Source organism: Hydractinia symbiolongicarpus, chromosome 5 (genome assembly GCF_029227915.1).
Source record: "Hydractinia symbiolongicarpus strain clone_291-10 chromosome 5, HSymV2.1, whole genome shotgun sequence".
Classification (NCBI taxonomy): domain Eukaryota; kingdom Metazoa; phylum Cnidaria; class Hydrozoa; order Anthoathecata; family Hydractiniidae; genus Hydractinia; species Hydractinia symbiolongicarpus.
Window position 1 is genome coordinate 27,034,134 of NC_079879.1, and position 15,668 is coordinate 27,049,801.

At 32.1% G+C, this 15,668-nt stretch overlaps 2 protein-coding genes across 2 annotated transcripts; one reads left to right on the plus strand and one right to left on the minus strand.

Annotated features, from left to right (window-relative positions):
- Positions 1-403: 403 nt before the first annotated feature.
- Positions 404-5,080, plus strand: LOC130645758 (ATP synthase subunit O, mitochondrial-like). Its single transcript, XM_057451850.1, has 8 exons — positions 404-541; positions 2,886-2,930; positions 3,005-3,115; positions 3,811-3,883; positions 3,960-4,019; positions 4,101-4,213; positions 4,286-4,372; positions 4,890-5,080. The coding sequence occupies exons 1-8, from the start codon at positions 497-499 to the stop codon at positions 4,998-5,000; spliced, it is 645 nt and encodes a 214-aa protein (XP_057307833.1). The 5' UTR covers positions 404-496; the 3' UTR covers positions 5,001-5,080.
- Positions 5,081-6,373: 1,293 nt separating this feature from the next.
- On the minus strand, positions 6,374-15,098 carry LOC130645757 (cytochrome b-245 heavy chain-like). The gene is made up of 20 exons (XM_057451849.1): positions 14,938-15,098; positions 14,422-14,517; positions 13,308-13,415; positions 13,145-13,229; positions 12,750-12,895; positions 12,341-12,368; positions 12,221-12,267; positions 11,560-11,585; positions 10,977-11,057; positions 10,443-10,557; positions 9,791-9,883; positions 9,629-9,700; positions 9,481-9,543; positions 9,271-9,325; positions 8,936-8,996; positions 8,743-8,862; positions 8,490-8,610; positions 8,248-8,319; positions 8,053-8,177; positions 6,374-7,561 (listed from the first exon to the last, which is right to left on the minus strand). Exons 1-20 carry the CDS (start codon positions 14,977-14,979, stop codon positions 7,444-7,446), a joined length of 1,674 nt encoding a protein of 557 aa, XP_057307832.1. The 5' UTR covers positions 14,980-15,098; the 3' UTR covers positions 6,374-7,443.
- Positions 15,099-15,668: the final 570 nt, after the last annotated feature.

Here is a 15,668-nt window from a genome sequence, read left to right on the forward strand (position 1 = left end):
CAGCTACTACCTAATACGATAGAACGCTCGATAAGGGATACATACAAACAGGAAAAGTAATTTTTAGGCAAAACCTTGCGTCAGAATGTTGTACAAGAGTGCTCCTGTACTGGTAAATTGTGAACTAGCCATCCGGGCTTTTGTGGACCTTGCCGTCTGTTTAGGCTGCCCCGGGTTGCAACCAAAGGGGAAATAGTAGTCTATGGTCATCCTTCTTTAGTTTTAAAAGAAAAAAATGTTAAATTTTCTTTTATTGGGCAACTAAAACAAGATAATAGAGAGTGAGGTCAATATCGATGACGTCATAATCTTATGCCGTAGGCGCTTTTTTAAAAAAATTTTTTGGCGCATGCGCACACTTTATTTCCTTAAAATCGCGGTTTTGAACGACCGTGACGGTTGGGGTTTTAAAAAAACCCGTTGAAAAGTGAGGGATGGATCGGAGCCCAGAGACGGGCCGCTTTCAACGACCCAGTTGTGCAGCTCACTGAACAAGATGGCGTCTCTTGCTCGAACTGCTCTCCAAAGGAACATCCAATCTGTATGTGTTTATTTACTTTTTAAACGCAATTTAGGCTCCTACTTACTTCCATTTTTTTACCTTTTTCTTAATTAAAAGTATTAGTTGCAGTGCCACATAGTAGTAAGGGGAAATCTCGATTTTGAAACGGAAAACGTTGCAAAGTTTTCCTCGACTGATGACCAACCATGACAAATAAAGCCTTGATTGTCTCCTAATTTGTTCTGAATAATTAATAATCAATTTTTAGATAGAAAGAGAGTCTAAATTTCGCCTGAAAAAGCCTGCATCCATTTAAAAAATTATAAAACAAAACATACTTTTTTAGGTGTAGTAAAGCATCATTGCGTTATCTAAGAACCCTACAGAAACTTACTATGTCAGAAAAACACAGCAAACATTACTTTGCCCATCAAAACAAAAATTGCGGGGGATAAATGTGTTTTATAGTGATTAATGTTTTATTAACAGCAAGACATCGAACCACGAGGGTGCCGATAAGCTACGAGGGTGCCGATAAGCCGCATACGCCGTAAAAAGTGCGGGCGTTTTCGGGCGAGTTCGGCGTTTTTAAAAAAAATCAGGTATTTGTCCCAAAAAACCTGCATAGTCCCGAACAATGCCCGAAAAAAAAAGATTCACCATAAATGACTCTCGAAGAATTATTTAAAAAAGTATAAAAATTAATGAAGCGATTACAGTGCACTTAAAACTTTGAGGCCAAATAACTTGGAAACGAGGTGGTGACGTCAATGATTTTTCATAGTGTGGGTAACTAGGGACCACCTGGGACCAATTTGGGTAAGTTTTCTAAACCTGGGTTCCCGAATCCGTTTCGGAATGGAAATCAAAGAACCTTCAAACCCTAATATCTCTGCAACAGTTTGTCAAAAGTACACGATCCTGTACATTTTCTTGATCAACGTTTCAAAATCTATACAATGAAAGCAACAGGTATAAAAATTTCTAAAGAAAATATTTTGGGTTTTGATGGGCCATTGCTGACTTCAGTAGAATTTTTAAACCATTATATCTCATTAACTGGTCATCAAAACCGCACGATCATATACATTTTCTTGATCAGCACTTTAAGCTCTACATACTGGAGGCAACAAATAAACTAAATTTTGACAAAAAATTTTTTAATTGCACTCCAAAAAAACTAAAACAACCTATTTTCCCATTGTCCTTCAGCCTAAGTGGATTTCTCCACAGACCTGATCGACTAGTACTATAATAGAAGATTAAAGCTCTTTTGAGAGATTTGCAAGTTTTCCTGGGATGTTATTACTGATGCCTACGTGTCAAGAACATATTCAAGCCTGGAGGTAGGTATCTGGATCTCATATTTTTCTATAATTGGTTCACTATACTGGTTCCCAAATATAAATAACGTGCCAAGGTAGATGATAAATTGCCTCTTATTTTGTAGCCTTTTTTGTTTGCTTTGCTACTGAGAACAAGGTTTAAAGTCCAACTTGCACCACCACAGTAGGAAATTAAAGATCATCTTAATTCTGAAATCGCATATTTACTCAACATAAAAGTTTTAAAGGAGTTTGCAATGAAAACATATTCTGTCAAGAGATGCTTGGTGCATTTTTAGAGCATCTGTAACCACGAAATTCAAATTTTCAACTACAACCTCAAAGGTGCAGCCACTGAGAAATATACTAGTTGATAAGGCTCATGGAGAAATCCACTTAGTCAGAAGGATAATGGAAAATAGGTTGTTTTAGATGTTTTAATGACATCAGCAACGCACCACAAAAAAAAATTAGAACTTTGTTTTCGCGTTGCCTCTATTGTGTAGAGCTTAAACACTGATCAAGAAAAATATATATGAATCATGTGCTCGTGATAAACGGTTAATGAGATATAAGTTTTTTTTAGGAAATTAGTAGCCCTGTTGTCTTTATCGTGTATAGATCCTAAAATGATGAAGAGAATGTTTAAGATGGAACCTTTTGAAAAACGGTTATGGGAATGTTGAGGTTTAAAGGTTTTTTGATGATGTCATCAACCCGGTCATTCCGAAATGGATTCAGGGACCCAGATTTGGGAAAATTACCCAAATTGGTCCCTAGTTACCCACATGGTGAAAAATGACTGACGTCACAACATTGTCTTTATAACCTTTTATGTGCTCTAAAGTAAATTAGATGCCTGTTTACAGCATGCTACTAATTTTATTTTTTTAATGCTTGCCTTATATAAAACTCTTTTATAAAAAAATGATCTTGCTTTCTTGGTTCTGTTTTGCTAAATAACTAGCCATTTTTCTAAATGTATTTTGACAACTCTCTAACTAATAAAATATTCAAAATTAACTACTTTTTAATATTCTGCAAATTCTTTTTTTTAGGTCAGACACTTCAGTGGCAGTCTTGCAAGGTGTCAACTGGAGCAGGTAAGGAAACACACCTGTCGAAAGTGATTTTAAAGTAGGAGTATAAATAATTCCAAGTTCTTATTCTTCTTTAGGCTCCTATTAAAGTGTTTGGTGTGGAAGGCAGATATGCTCATGCACTGTTTTCAGCAGCCAGCAGAAGTAATGCACTGGATAAGGTTGAAGGAGAATTGAAACAAGTCCAGGTATGTACTTTTTGTCAACATCAGTAAACATATTTAGGATTGCCACTGTAATCTATGTTTTAGGGATTGTTAGAATTAATTTGCTTGGTACATCTCTCTGACCGACTTTTGGGGTGGGTGAAGTGTGGGTGGAAATAAAAAGAATATATATTAACCAGGATTGTTGAGTAAAGTGAAATCTTTCTGACAGAAGGTGACTTTTAGAACAAGCACCTACTTTTCTTAAAAAACCCTACTCCAGATAATTTCATTCACAATTCATGATTCTTGAAAACTTAGCTACTGCAAGTTTGAAGTGTAACGTGAGTATGTTACACTTTAAACTTGCAGTGGCTAAGTTTTTAAAATTTGTCACAAGAATTGCCAAATTAAGTTCGTATGGTGGGAGAAATGAACATTTGAAATGTGTGTTTAAATGTTTTTTTTTGGTTTTATGTCATGGCAGCCCGAAGTCCTTTAATTTTTATATTTGTGCACTTTATATATAATATCTTTTTGGCGCCTCACAGAATCTGAAACCTACAAATTACAAAAAAAACTAAGCCTGTTTATTATCAAACAACTCTCCTGTGTCAGCACAAAATTACTCAAAATGCGACTTCTGTTGTACGTTGTACAAATATTGGTTTTAATTTTAAAACCAATTTTTTTATAGACAGCATATTTTACAACCAATAACAAATATATATTTTTAGGATATGTTGAATACAGATGCTAAATTAGCTGGTTATTGTAACGACCCTACTGTAAATAAACTGGATAAATTTGGTAAGAAATATTTTTATTGTGATAACTTGTAAATGTCGATTTGCAAGCCTATAAATTTTTCTTCTGTCGTGTTTAGATGTTATTACCCAGGTTATGAAAAGTCAAAAATTTTCAGACTTAACCGTGAATTTCATGGGTAAGTGCGGTATTTTGACTGAATTTTTCTCTCCAACTACAGCTTGAATTTTCCAGTTTTTATTTGTCATTTTTTGTACAGGTGTATTGGCCGAGGGCAATCGCTTAAAAAGAGCCCAGGGTATTATTGGTGCTTATGAAAAGATTATGAGAGCTCGTCGCGGTGAAGTAGACTGTACAGTAACAACAGCTAAAGTAAGTTTTAATTGGTAATGTTCGTAAGCCGTATCATTAGGTCAACTTTAATGTTGTTGTTGTTGTTTTTAGCCGATAGACGCGACAACAATGAAAAGTTTAACTAGCACTTTACAGAAGTTCATTAAACCAAACGAAACGTTAAAAATTGAAACCGATGTAAGATGTGATATTAATTTTAGTTAACTCCGTATGATCTCAGATTTTACTACATTTAAAGGAAATTTTTCTACTGTAATAACATTTAATTTTGCAAGTAGAAAATTTTGCTACCACCTGGGATGTCTTGATTTCACAATAAATATGTGAAATAAAATTCTAGTGTGTTGTCCAAAGAAATATGCGAAATTATTAGCCTTCGAAATTCTTTTTGAGGGTTGAAAAGTAAATAGGAAACGAATAAGGACGAGTGTTTTTTCTTATTAAATGATGTGAACGAAAGAGAAAAATACTTTCATTTTATTGGCTATTCTTCTTTAGTTTTTATAATTTTTTAAATTTTTTCGCAATCAGCTGAAATAATTTCGAATTTCAATTTTAATCAAAATGAATCCAATTTTATATATCACAATTGTTCGATCTTTCTGCTTCATACTGAAATGAAAAGCACCTTAAAAATGTTTCATAATGAAATATGTCAAACATGAAATTTAGTTGTGTTATTATTTTACCATAGACGGATGATGCACTGATCGGTGGAATGGTAATCAACCTAGGCGATTATTTTATTGATATGTCGACTTCTACCAAGATAAAAAAGATGTCTCAAGCATTGAAAGGCGAATAATTCGTTTAATCTAGTTTTGTATAAATATGTTGGTTTCAGTCCAAGAATAAAATGTTAAAAGTTTAAAAAATGTACGCAAATTGTTTCAGTGTATTTCATACGTGTCAAACTTTGTCAAGGATTTTCCTCACACTTGATACTCGATACTCGGCTCGATCACACGTATTCTTGTTGTGAGCAACACTTTATGAGAATTGAGCGACACAAATAAGATCAACATTACAAACAAGAGTTTATTTTTCAGTTTAAAGAATTTTATGCATAAAAAAATAGGTATAGGACTTGGTTGTCTTTTGTGTCGTCGGCACTGCAGCATAATAAAGTTTTGTGCTACTTGTTTTTCGTTTGTTTAGTTTTTGCATCACAACATACGTTTTTGAAAATAAGAATTATGATATAGGAGCAGAAAGAAAATTCTTAGATTTAAATTCAATAATTAAGTGGCGCAAGTTTATCATTGTGCTTGCACTTTGTAGTTTTCTTTCTGCTGCAATTCCTTTATTTAAACTGATCATAAAAAATTCATAGAAAACTTCACACCCATAGAAACAAGAGGGAATCACCACCTTTTTATATGTGTTTCTTTCCCTTATTTAATTTGAAAAAAAAAATGCCATTTAATAGAAACACCTGGAAAACAAGAATGAAATTAGTAACAATTTATGTTCTGAGTGGAGGTTTAAAAATGTTAACTATACCTAATCATACATGAGGCGAACTAAAAGGTTAATATTTTTTTCGACAAATGTTTATACTTATTTATGGAACACTTCTTTTTATGCTTGTCGCACGATTAGTTGGTACTCTTAGCGTAGATAAAAAACCTTCAAAGATGCTAATTGTTACTTGACATCAGCATATTTCTTCATAAGCTCTGGCTTTCATTGACGCTGTGATATGTGTCGCAAAGCAAGGAGTTAGTACTCTTGTCACAACGCTATTCACGCAAAAAATAGAAGCATCGAACTGTACGATTCATTTGACGATGCAGAAGAGGAAATTGAGAAATGTTTTTGCGTTTCGCGAAACGATTCTTGTTGAAAATTTAACTCTCGCCAAACACCAAAAGTTAAAATTAAAAATTTAAAGGATTGAACCTCAAACATATCCTTTTATTATCAAAGCATATATTTGAACTTAGAATAAACCATTCTTGTGAACTCACAGTAACAAGTCGAAAGTCGTGTGTATGATAAACTCAATGTGGGTAGATTAACAATATTGCGATAAATAACTTACAAATTTATTCGGCAAAAATTATTTAGCGATAAACAAATAAAAGTAAATTAGGATGTGTTAGTATGAAGACTATATGATTCAACGCGATTTACAAAGTGCTAACACTGAATGTGGGTGTACTTACAACAAACCGATGAATAAGTTACAAATTTATTCTACAAAAATTACTTGGTGATACAAAAATAATATAAAAGTGTATACAAAATATAAATGCTATATAAATTAATGTAAGGTACAAAAAATATAAAACAGCTGAAAAATATACATATATTAGAACATTAATTAAAGAACATTTATGTATACTAGTCGTTAGTCCGTCGCAGCCAAGCTACCATTTTTCGTGACAGACAGACGGACGGACGGACAGACGTATACGGGTATTATAATATAGATTTCCAAAGAAAATTTGTAGGCTATCATATCTGTTTACGAGATAATTTATATTTGGCTTGCGAGAAAAGGATATTATGGAGATAAATCAATGAACTATATCAAATTTTATAGCGATTCTTTCTCTACTCCTAATTTGGGAGAAAAAACTATAAGTTTTATAAGCAAAGAAACTAAGAGCCTACCTTTTCTTATAGTTACGGTTAATGAACTAGCTCACTGTTTAAGAAGAAAAAAAGAAAAAAAAATGAAAAAATACAACCTGAAGATAAAAACTAATATTGAAAAATATTATATTAAAATGAAAACATATGCATTACAGGGACTTGGTGGAGAGTTTAAAATTCCTGTCATACATTTATTTTCAAAGTCTCTCACACTCCTTACATAGTGGAAACCTGTAACGAAGAGATTTTGACACACCTCAATATATGAAAAAAACTGTGTGTACTTTTCCCTGCTCAAAAAGAAACTTCGAAAGTTGAAATCAAAAGTTTACTTGAACCACTAGTTGTGATAAAATTACAAAAAATAAATGTAACTAATCATTTAAAAGAGGATAGGAAGCTGCTTTTAAATGTTATGACACACTTTTTTATAACAATTTTTTTAAAAAAACGATGCTAAATATGGCCGAAAAATAAGGACAAAATAAGGAAACGGTAAATTTTTTGCTTAGAAACAACACACAAAAACATCGAGATCATAATATCTACAAACCACTGTTTTTTTATAAAACAAGCTGTACCGTGTTTAAAGAAATCCTAATCCACATAATTTATGTTTTCGTGGTATTGTCGGTACATCATACGAGTTAAAAATTTTCTTTGTTGTAATAAAACTTGGTTGTGTCATTACTGTGTTTGTTCGACATTCTATGCAGCGTGTGGGACAAAACTGCGGGACCACAGAAGAATACACCAACATTTTGGCTATGAAAAGAAGAAAGAAATCATATCATGACGACTCCAAAATTGTCGAAGAAGCAGCAAGAAATTAACTAAATTTTGCGAGTTTTGCTATTTTCGCTAGATTAGGTCAATACAATAGGCATCATACAGGAAATCTCAGTGAGGTTCGACAATAATTTTTATTATTTACAAAATTTGTCAATTTCATAAAAATATAATGTTATTTACTTCACAAAACATTTCCTCATCATCAGTATATTTTCACTATATCGCATTACTATGTATTAACTATTTGTTTCTATCTTTTACTCTATTGAAAATTGTTTCATTCGCTATGATTCGCGCAAATTATTCTCAGCAAAATCTACACACAGTACTCCTCCTCGAAATAAGTCCTGGTGAAACAACAAACAAAAAATCTCGCAAAAACCTCATTAACCCTATGTACCTTACATAAAGTAGAATCGCGTTAGACCCTTTTCAAAATGACTTGAAGTTACGAGTAGACTTACCCTTTATGCTTTGCAGCAGTTTGTACAAAAATCTGATCCCAGTTTGGTCTTCCAAAATTTGTTTTTTGTTGAAGACCAGTGATAACATCTGTAGAATCACTTTCATGAAGTACAATGTTGCGAGCCTAAATAGAATTCAAGGATGACGTCAATATCATTAGATGTGGACATGATGCATTAAAAATATAAGCTTACGTCACCAGTCCCCCATCCTCTCGTCAGATAAATATGGTACTCAAGAAATCCAGTCATCCCTCTTTCTGTCATCTAAACAGCAAAAACACCTCCCTTTGGTGCCAATAAACTATATTGTGTACAGAAATCTGCTGTGGTAAAAAACATAAAAAAAGACAACTTATGGTTAAGCATACGTAAACTATACTACACACCAGCCAACACTTTATTCAGACTTTGCTTAACCCTTGTAAGTATATTACCTGAGTTTCTAAAGATTGTAGAAGGTCGGCGAACCATTCAAACGCGTTTGTATCTGGACAAATCCAATAAAAATATACTTTCTTTATAACCAAGTCATTGTGAGATTTCTGATGGCGGTACCTGAAAATAAAAATATACGTTTTTTTTAGTTTTTTACACCATATTCTGCACACTCTTCTGTAACAAATTACTACTGAAAATTTCGAAATCATTTGTTTTCAGTATATTAATATCAACAAGTTTAAGACATACCAAATTGACTTTAATATTGACGCAAACGGAGTGACACCTATTCCAGCACCAACGCAGATGACTGTTTCATGACGAAACACATCCGTGCTAGCAGTTCCAAATGGTCCATCGCATGCCAGCCTGCAATTTTGATTTCCAGTTAAACACGAATCCAATAATAAACATATTAGAAAAGTAGAATATGAATAAAGACCTTGGAATTTTCGACACATCCACACTATCTGTGTTTTCTTCACAACTTTTTGAAAGTGCCTCTAAAAACAATTTATAGTTGTAAATCATGTATGTTTGTGCATAAAAACACATCAATATCACGTGATAGTTGAAAATCATGTATGTTTGTGCATGAAAACACATCAATATCACGTGATAATTGAAAATCATGTATGTTTGTGCATGAAAACACATCAATATCACGTGATAGTTGAAAATCATGTATGTTTGTGCATAAAAACACATCAATATCACGTGATAGTTGAAAATCATGTATGTTTGTGCATAAAAACACATCAATATCACGTGACTCACCGGTCCAATCACCAACCACACGAATATGAACACTGAAAAAATCTTCTTCTGGACACTAAAACGAGATTATTTTACATTCACTGTATAAAACTGTAACTTTTATAAGAGAAAATATGTAATAAAATAAACTCGCTGTTTCTCTTTTATAAAACCCTAAATACGAATTTTGAACCTGACATGAACCTGACATATTCAACAAAAACAACCAACCGATGTTAATGTAAAGGGATGCCATTCCAATCGTGAGATAGCAGGACAATGAAGAAATATATACTGTAACAAAACAAAATATAAAAAGTTATCATGAACTTCTATAGATGCATTAAAGAATCCTATTTATTAAAATGAAATATTATACCTGTCCAGCATCCGCATGGAAACCAGGCTTTCGCATTTGAATCTCGACCACTTTGGAAGGGTGTTTTACGACCTTTTAAATCAAACAAACATAACATTAATGTGATTCAAAACTATAAAACAGCACTCGATGTTCTACACTGTACAAACCTTAAAAACCAACCTTTTTCACTTCGCAAGTTTGGAACGAACGATAAAATCGAATGCATCTTTCGATGAAATAAATCACCATGGGAACGACGATCCATTTCCATGTCTGAAAAAACAAGCGATTTGAGTTGCCTTACTTTACTTATGGAGTGAAATCTCCCGAATAAACACTTAAAAAGTTTGTCTAGAATAATTAACAATTTAAAAGTTTGTCTAGAGCCGATACAAGGACTTTACAAATCATATGAAAAACGGGCCAAAAATTGAATGCGAAAACTTAATCAAAAGGGACAACGTGACGTATAACCACGACGAATATGGCTACTGTTAAAATTGCAAAAAAAATGGAGAACTGTCAAAACAACAACCAGCAGTTGAGCACACAAATTTAAAAAAAGAAACTTATATTAGCTTTTCTGCGTGCTTTATTTTTACTTCGTTAAAATGTACCACGTTCTACGGTTTTACCCACAACATCAAAAAGGATACATCAAAATCACACATGCACGTTGAAAAAATAATACTATTTTCTCCGTCGTAGATGGGCCCGCCTTAATTCTTAAGGTCGCTACTAAATCGTAAACACGACAGTAAATGAAGACCTTCACAATCCTAAATATTTCCGATAAGATGTTATGTTCAAGAAAAGAAAGAGAGAAACTGACTTGTGGTCCTTCTGCTTTAAATTGAGGATGCGTTTGACACTCTGGTACGCTCCATCCCGTAACACATTTCTCTGGATTGTGTGCATCAACATTAGTCTGTGCTCGCAGAAGTTCTCTAAAAACATAAGAACGAAAATAAGTGGAAGCGAGATGATAAACTCGATCAGTTAAGTCATTTATATTCCAAAAATTTTTCTAAAAAATACGTTTATACACAAAACACACAAATCTTTCTTTCTTCAAGCAGTTAGTTGACGTACACGGACAAAAACTTAACAGAAGAGCAAACAGTAGTACAGGATTTCAGTTAACGATATCAAAAATGTCTAAATGCGTCACCTCAAAAAAAAAAGGGATATGTGAATAGTTAAGCAGGGACTAAACATTTCTAGACTGCATCCAGGAATATGTTTTTTACCAGCTGCTCCACTTAGTACAATCCAGTGTGACTTGAATAATAAATGAAATCTTTACTCTCCAATGGAAAGTTTATAGCAGCCCTGGTTTTATACACGCAACAAAAAAAATGCTTACCCGAATCCATGTAAAAACAAGCCAATGAAAAACACAACGAACAAATGATGCGTAAACCAAAACACTTCAAAATAAGATCGCCTAAAAACCAAAACCAAAACTTTATACTAGGGGGGGGGACTGTCCCAGGTAGGCGGCAAAGACGAAGTCAAGAATATACATGAAGTATAAGTTCTATTGACCTATACTTTTCTGAAGTTGCCATACAACTAGTTGTAAATAATTCCAGTGGTTAACTGAAGGCGCTATAAGCCGTAAAGCTTTTTTTTAAAGTTATTTGATCTATGTCAGCATCTTGTAAAACAGGGCAAGATCAGTTCGTTTATTGAATGATCAATGAAAATACAGGAAAATAAACATGACACACTCGACACACGTGATAATAAAGTAGAGTAGTTTTAAATTCAAATGTTTCATAAAATTGACCAGCAACAATTACAAACAAAAGTGACACATGCTTTCGAAAAGGAATAATGTTTTGCTAGAAATTTACATTGGCAAAAAAGGAAGTTACCCTGATTGGGTAAAGGTAAGGCAAAGGCTGCTACTAATTGTCAGCAACTGATACATTACAAAAACATACCTGATAAACTCTGTTGATGATGACACCTAAACAAAGCAAGAAAATAATCAAGTACATTATAAATACTCAATGCGATTAACGTAGTATTCTTTTAAATGAAATTAGAACTTTCAATTTTAAGCTGAAAACTGTTTTAACTTTGTCAGTTTTTAGCAGGGCCATCAAAAATGGAGGGACTGAGAGGAGGCGTACACTACACTTTCACTCTAATAATATTTTAGAAGATATCACTATTTTACTTGAAATGGTTTAAAATATTTTTTTACATATTTTATAGTGTATAGCTCATATGATGCGTATCAAAAAAGAAGTTTTTATCAAGAGAACGTAAGTAAGTAAAATTTGGCCAATCTGTTTTTATTATCATGTTGATGATCCTGTCCAGCTTATAGAGTTTTAGATTCTACATAGATTTTGTGATTCTTTAAAAGTTCCAATGAAAAATTAACAAATTTAAACACTAAGAAACATTGTCTACCTGCTTCTCTGTGTACAACATCAACTTGGAATTAGGGTCACTTTGTTTTCTGGATTCTTATTTAGGTCTCCTTATTTTGTTTGTTCGAAAACAGTTGGCAGTGGAAAACCTGTTTTTAATTGATTTTCAATAAAATCTCTCTATTTATACAATCTGCAAAAAATAATGGTTTTACTTCCTTACCATGACTATCAAAGACAACGTTATGATAACTCCAGTTATACCTGCAACTAAAAGTGCAAATAAAATTGCTTTATTTATTATACAATGGAATCCAGAGACAAAAAAAGCTTATCTACATACCAGTTTGCAGCAACTCAACCACTGGATCCTTCAAGAGAATACAAAAAAACATTTATTTTTAATTTTTTTATACTACTTTAGATTTCAATGGTGAAAATAAATTTTGCTTAGAAATCTGTGATATAGGATGAATATGTTTTGTAGTATTCAACAAAAAAAGTTGAGTGTTCAGAAACTCATTTTGGCAAGGCAGCAGTTTGAAAATTGCATATCATATAGTAAATTATGTAAAGTATTTGGAAACAATTGGAAATTCATTCTCAGAATCAAACAGAATTTTCATCTTTTTATTTGTACAGGCTGTTTATGCCAGAACTTTTTGCAGTTCTGGTTGTCGTATATAGTAAAGTTAAGCCAAGAATGATGATGACGATGACATTGAAGTTAAAATAAATTATTTTGTTCTCACCAGACTATCACCTTTCTTAATAGGATTTAACCGAGTGGTTGTGTTAGTATCTCTCAGATTATTTAAAAGTTGAGTAGTTGCGTCTAGATCGTTCAGGCTGTTAAGAAGGTGCTCAAAGTTAAAAACATGCGAGCCAACATGTAATGCTAGAAGACAACATCAAAATAAAAACAGAAATATTTATTATGTTAAAACATAAATGTAAAAGCAACAACATTGTACCATAGATTTGAGTTAAATAGATTCAAGAAAAACACAGTTGTGCGAATATCAAATATAGTTTTCACTAGGTGAAATAAATTAGCAAGTTATCAAAACATTTTTAAACTACAACAAAATGTCATATTGTAATGGCAGTAATGACTTTAGCAGAAATATATTCTAGTTAAGCGTACCTGTTGCAAAACATATCATGTACGCAATACATCTATGAAAAGTAATATTTTTATCTAAAATCCGACCAACAGCATGCGGCAAACACTAAAAAAAAAGTTGTTGACACAGGATAATTTGTGATACATAAACAAGTTTAAAAAATAAAAATTTCTTTACACTTACAGGAATATCTCTTATTAATGACAACAGGTTTCGGCACACTGGTAAAAGGATGAGCATACAGTTAAAATTAAGCATTGCCGCTGATCCACGAGCAACAGGTAGTCCCGACTGAAAGAAAATCAACAAGTTATTAAATAAAAAATGTTATTATATCTTATCTTATTATATCTTATATATATTAATATCATGGGTGTAAAAGAAAAACAGCACTTACATTATTTTGCATTATAGAATTAATTTTCATGGTAGTAAAAAATCAAGGGCTGGTTATAACATACTTTTATAAAGAAGTAATCAGAGTACAAAATTTTGATGCAAAATCTTTATCACAGTGTGATGCTTAACATGTTGGTATGCAAAGTTTTAGAAAAGGAGGCCTTAAACAACTTTTTTTAAGTAATGTGATTGATGTAATGGTTATTGCATAAAAATAGGTGACAAATGTCTAATTAAATGTTAAAAAAACATTTTAAAATTTTTATAAAATAAGCAGAAGCTTTTAGGAAATCCAGATGTAAAAAGAAATATAGAAGATTGATTATTTATAAATTATGTATATATATATACATATAAACGAAAGGTGTTAAAACGAGAAATTACTAAGTAATCTCAAAGCGAAAAATCACTAATAACCTTCCATGTAAAAGCATGTGTGGGGTTTTCTACAAGATGTTGGTTGGTCCTGATTTGTGAGTAGAGCAGTATTGTTCAATCTTTGCTCCACATTCCTTTTTATCTCCCCTAAATATGTGACACCACGTACGTATGTACCCTTATATATTTTACACACAGAATGAGTATTGAACGATCTTATAGAGGGAACAAATGTTTTGTTTTTTTGTCAGCCATTTAATTGACACACAGATATGTGAATTAATGTAGACGTTAAACTTTTTAAGGATTGTTGTGAGGGTTGTGATCGAAAACAAAAATAAAAAAATACAAGAAAGTTAGAAAAATTGTGTATGTCAGCAACTTAAATAGTTTCTTTTATTAAGTTATGAGAAACATAAAAATGGGAAATATGAAGGATGTGGTCGTTGGATAAAATCTTGTTGACAAATTATTATGAGGTATATATTCACACAAATTGCAAAACATAAAAATATTAAACCTTAATGATGTACTTCAAGTAATAAAATTCATCTTCCGTATCAAATTTAATGTAGCTCAATGCAAACAAAAGAGCATTTATTGCAAACCAGATAAACTAAAATAAACAAACAAAATTGTTTGGTATAGGAAATAGTACATAGACAAACATACACGTTTTTACAAACTTTAAGATACATTGGGTCTCTCTTGATGCATTGCGATATTGCAATGTCACAACTGAATTAATTTCCCATAGAAAAAGAAAGGGAAAGTTGCTAAGTAAGTAAAAAGTGCTTTGGGAATAACGTGCGGCCTTAGGTAGCCTAGCAAGTCGCCTAACTTATGACTCAATTTGAGACCTCTAGCCTTCTTAGCAACTGGGTTGCTCATATATACGACCTTTTTCAAAATCAGGATCATACTATTGTGAAGTGTAAATGTTGAATGTAAAACATATTTTCTCTAATAACATGTTGTTAACGAACACTTACATGAACAGCAGTAAAAAAGTAACAAAAAAAATATATTAACTTACTAGAACTAGATACTTTGGAAACTCATTGACAAACCAACCCATTGTAGAATTTCATTTATCTACCTGAAGCAGTGAGAAAGTGAAAATATTAATAACATGCAATAACAAAGGATATGTTCAAAAATATTAAATGTCTAAATTTCTATGTACTCTGAAAGCACTTTAAACATTATTTAAAATATAGTTTACAAAGACTTTTAATAGTTTTAAATAATATATCACTTTATTATTATATGTTAATATAGTCTTAATAAACAAACAATTAACAAAAGTTTCCATCTATATTTTGCATTCAAACTGAAAGTAACTTATTTACATCAACAGGATAGCCATAATTGCCATGAAAACTTCCACTTAAGTTTGTGAGAGGTTATTTCTTAGCAAATTTAAGCCATCAATATGGATTAAGAACTTTTTCTGAAGATACAATTTCTTGTATTCTGCAATCTATTAATTTTGACTCCAGAAGTTCAGGCTTTATTATTTACAGGATTGTTAGAATAAAATAAGATAACCGACTGAAAATTTTTAAGATTATTAAATCTTAGTCATATGATATAAACAAAGTTTCAGCAAAATATGAGTGGATCGACGGGATACTACTTTGCCATGGAAGAATTTTGGCAAGAATGTTAACTCATTTAGCCAACAACGTATTGTCTGTAAGTTATTCAAGAATTAGTCTGTACAAAATGGTGTTCCTTTGTGCAATTATGCTTTAATAAGAAATA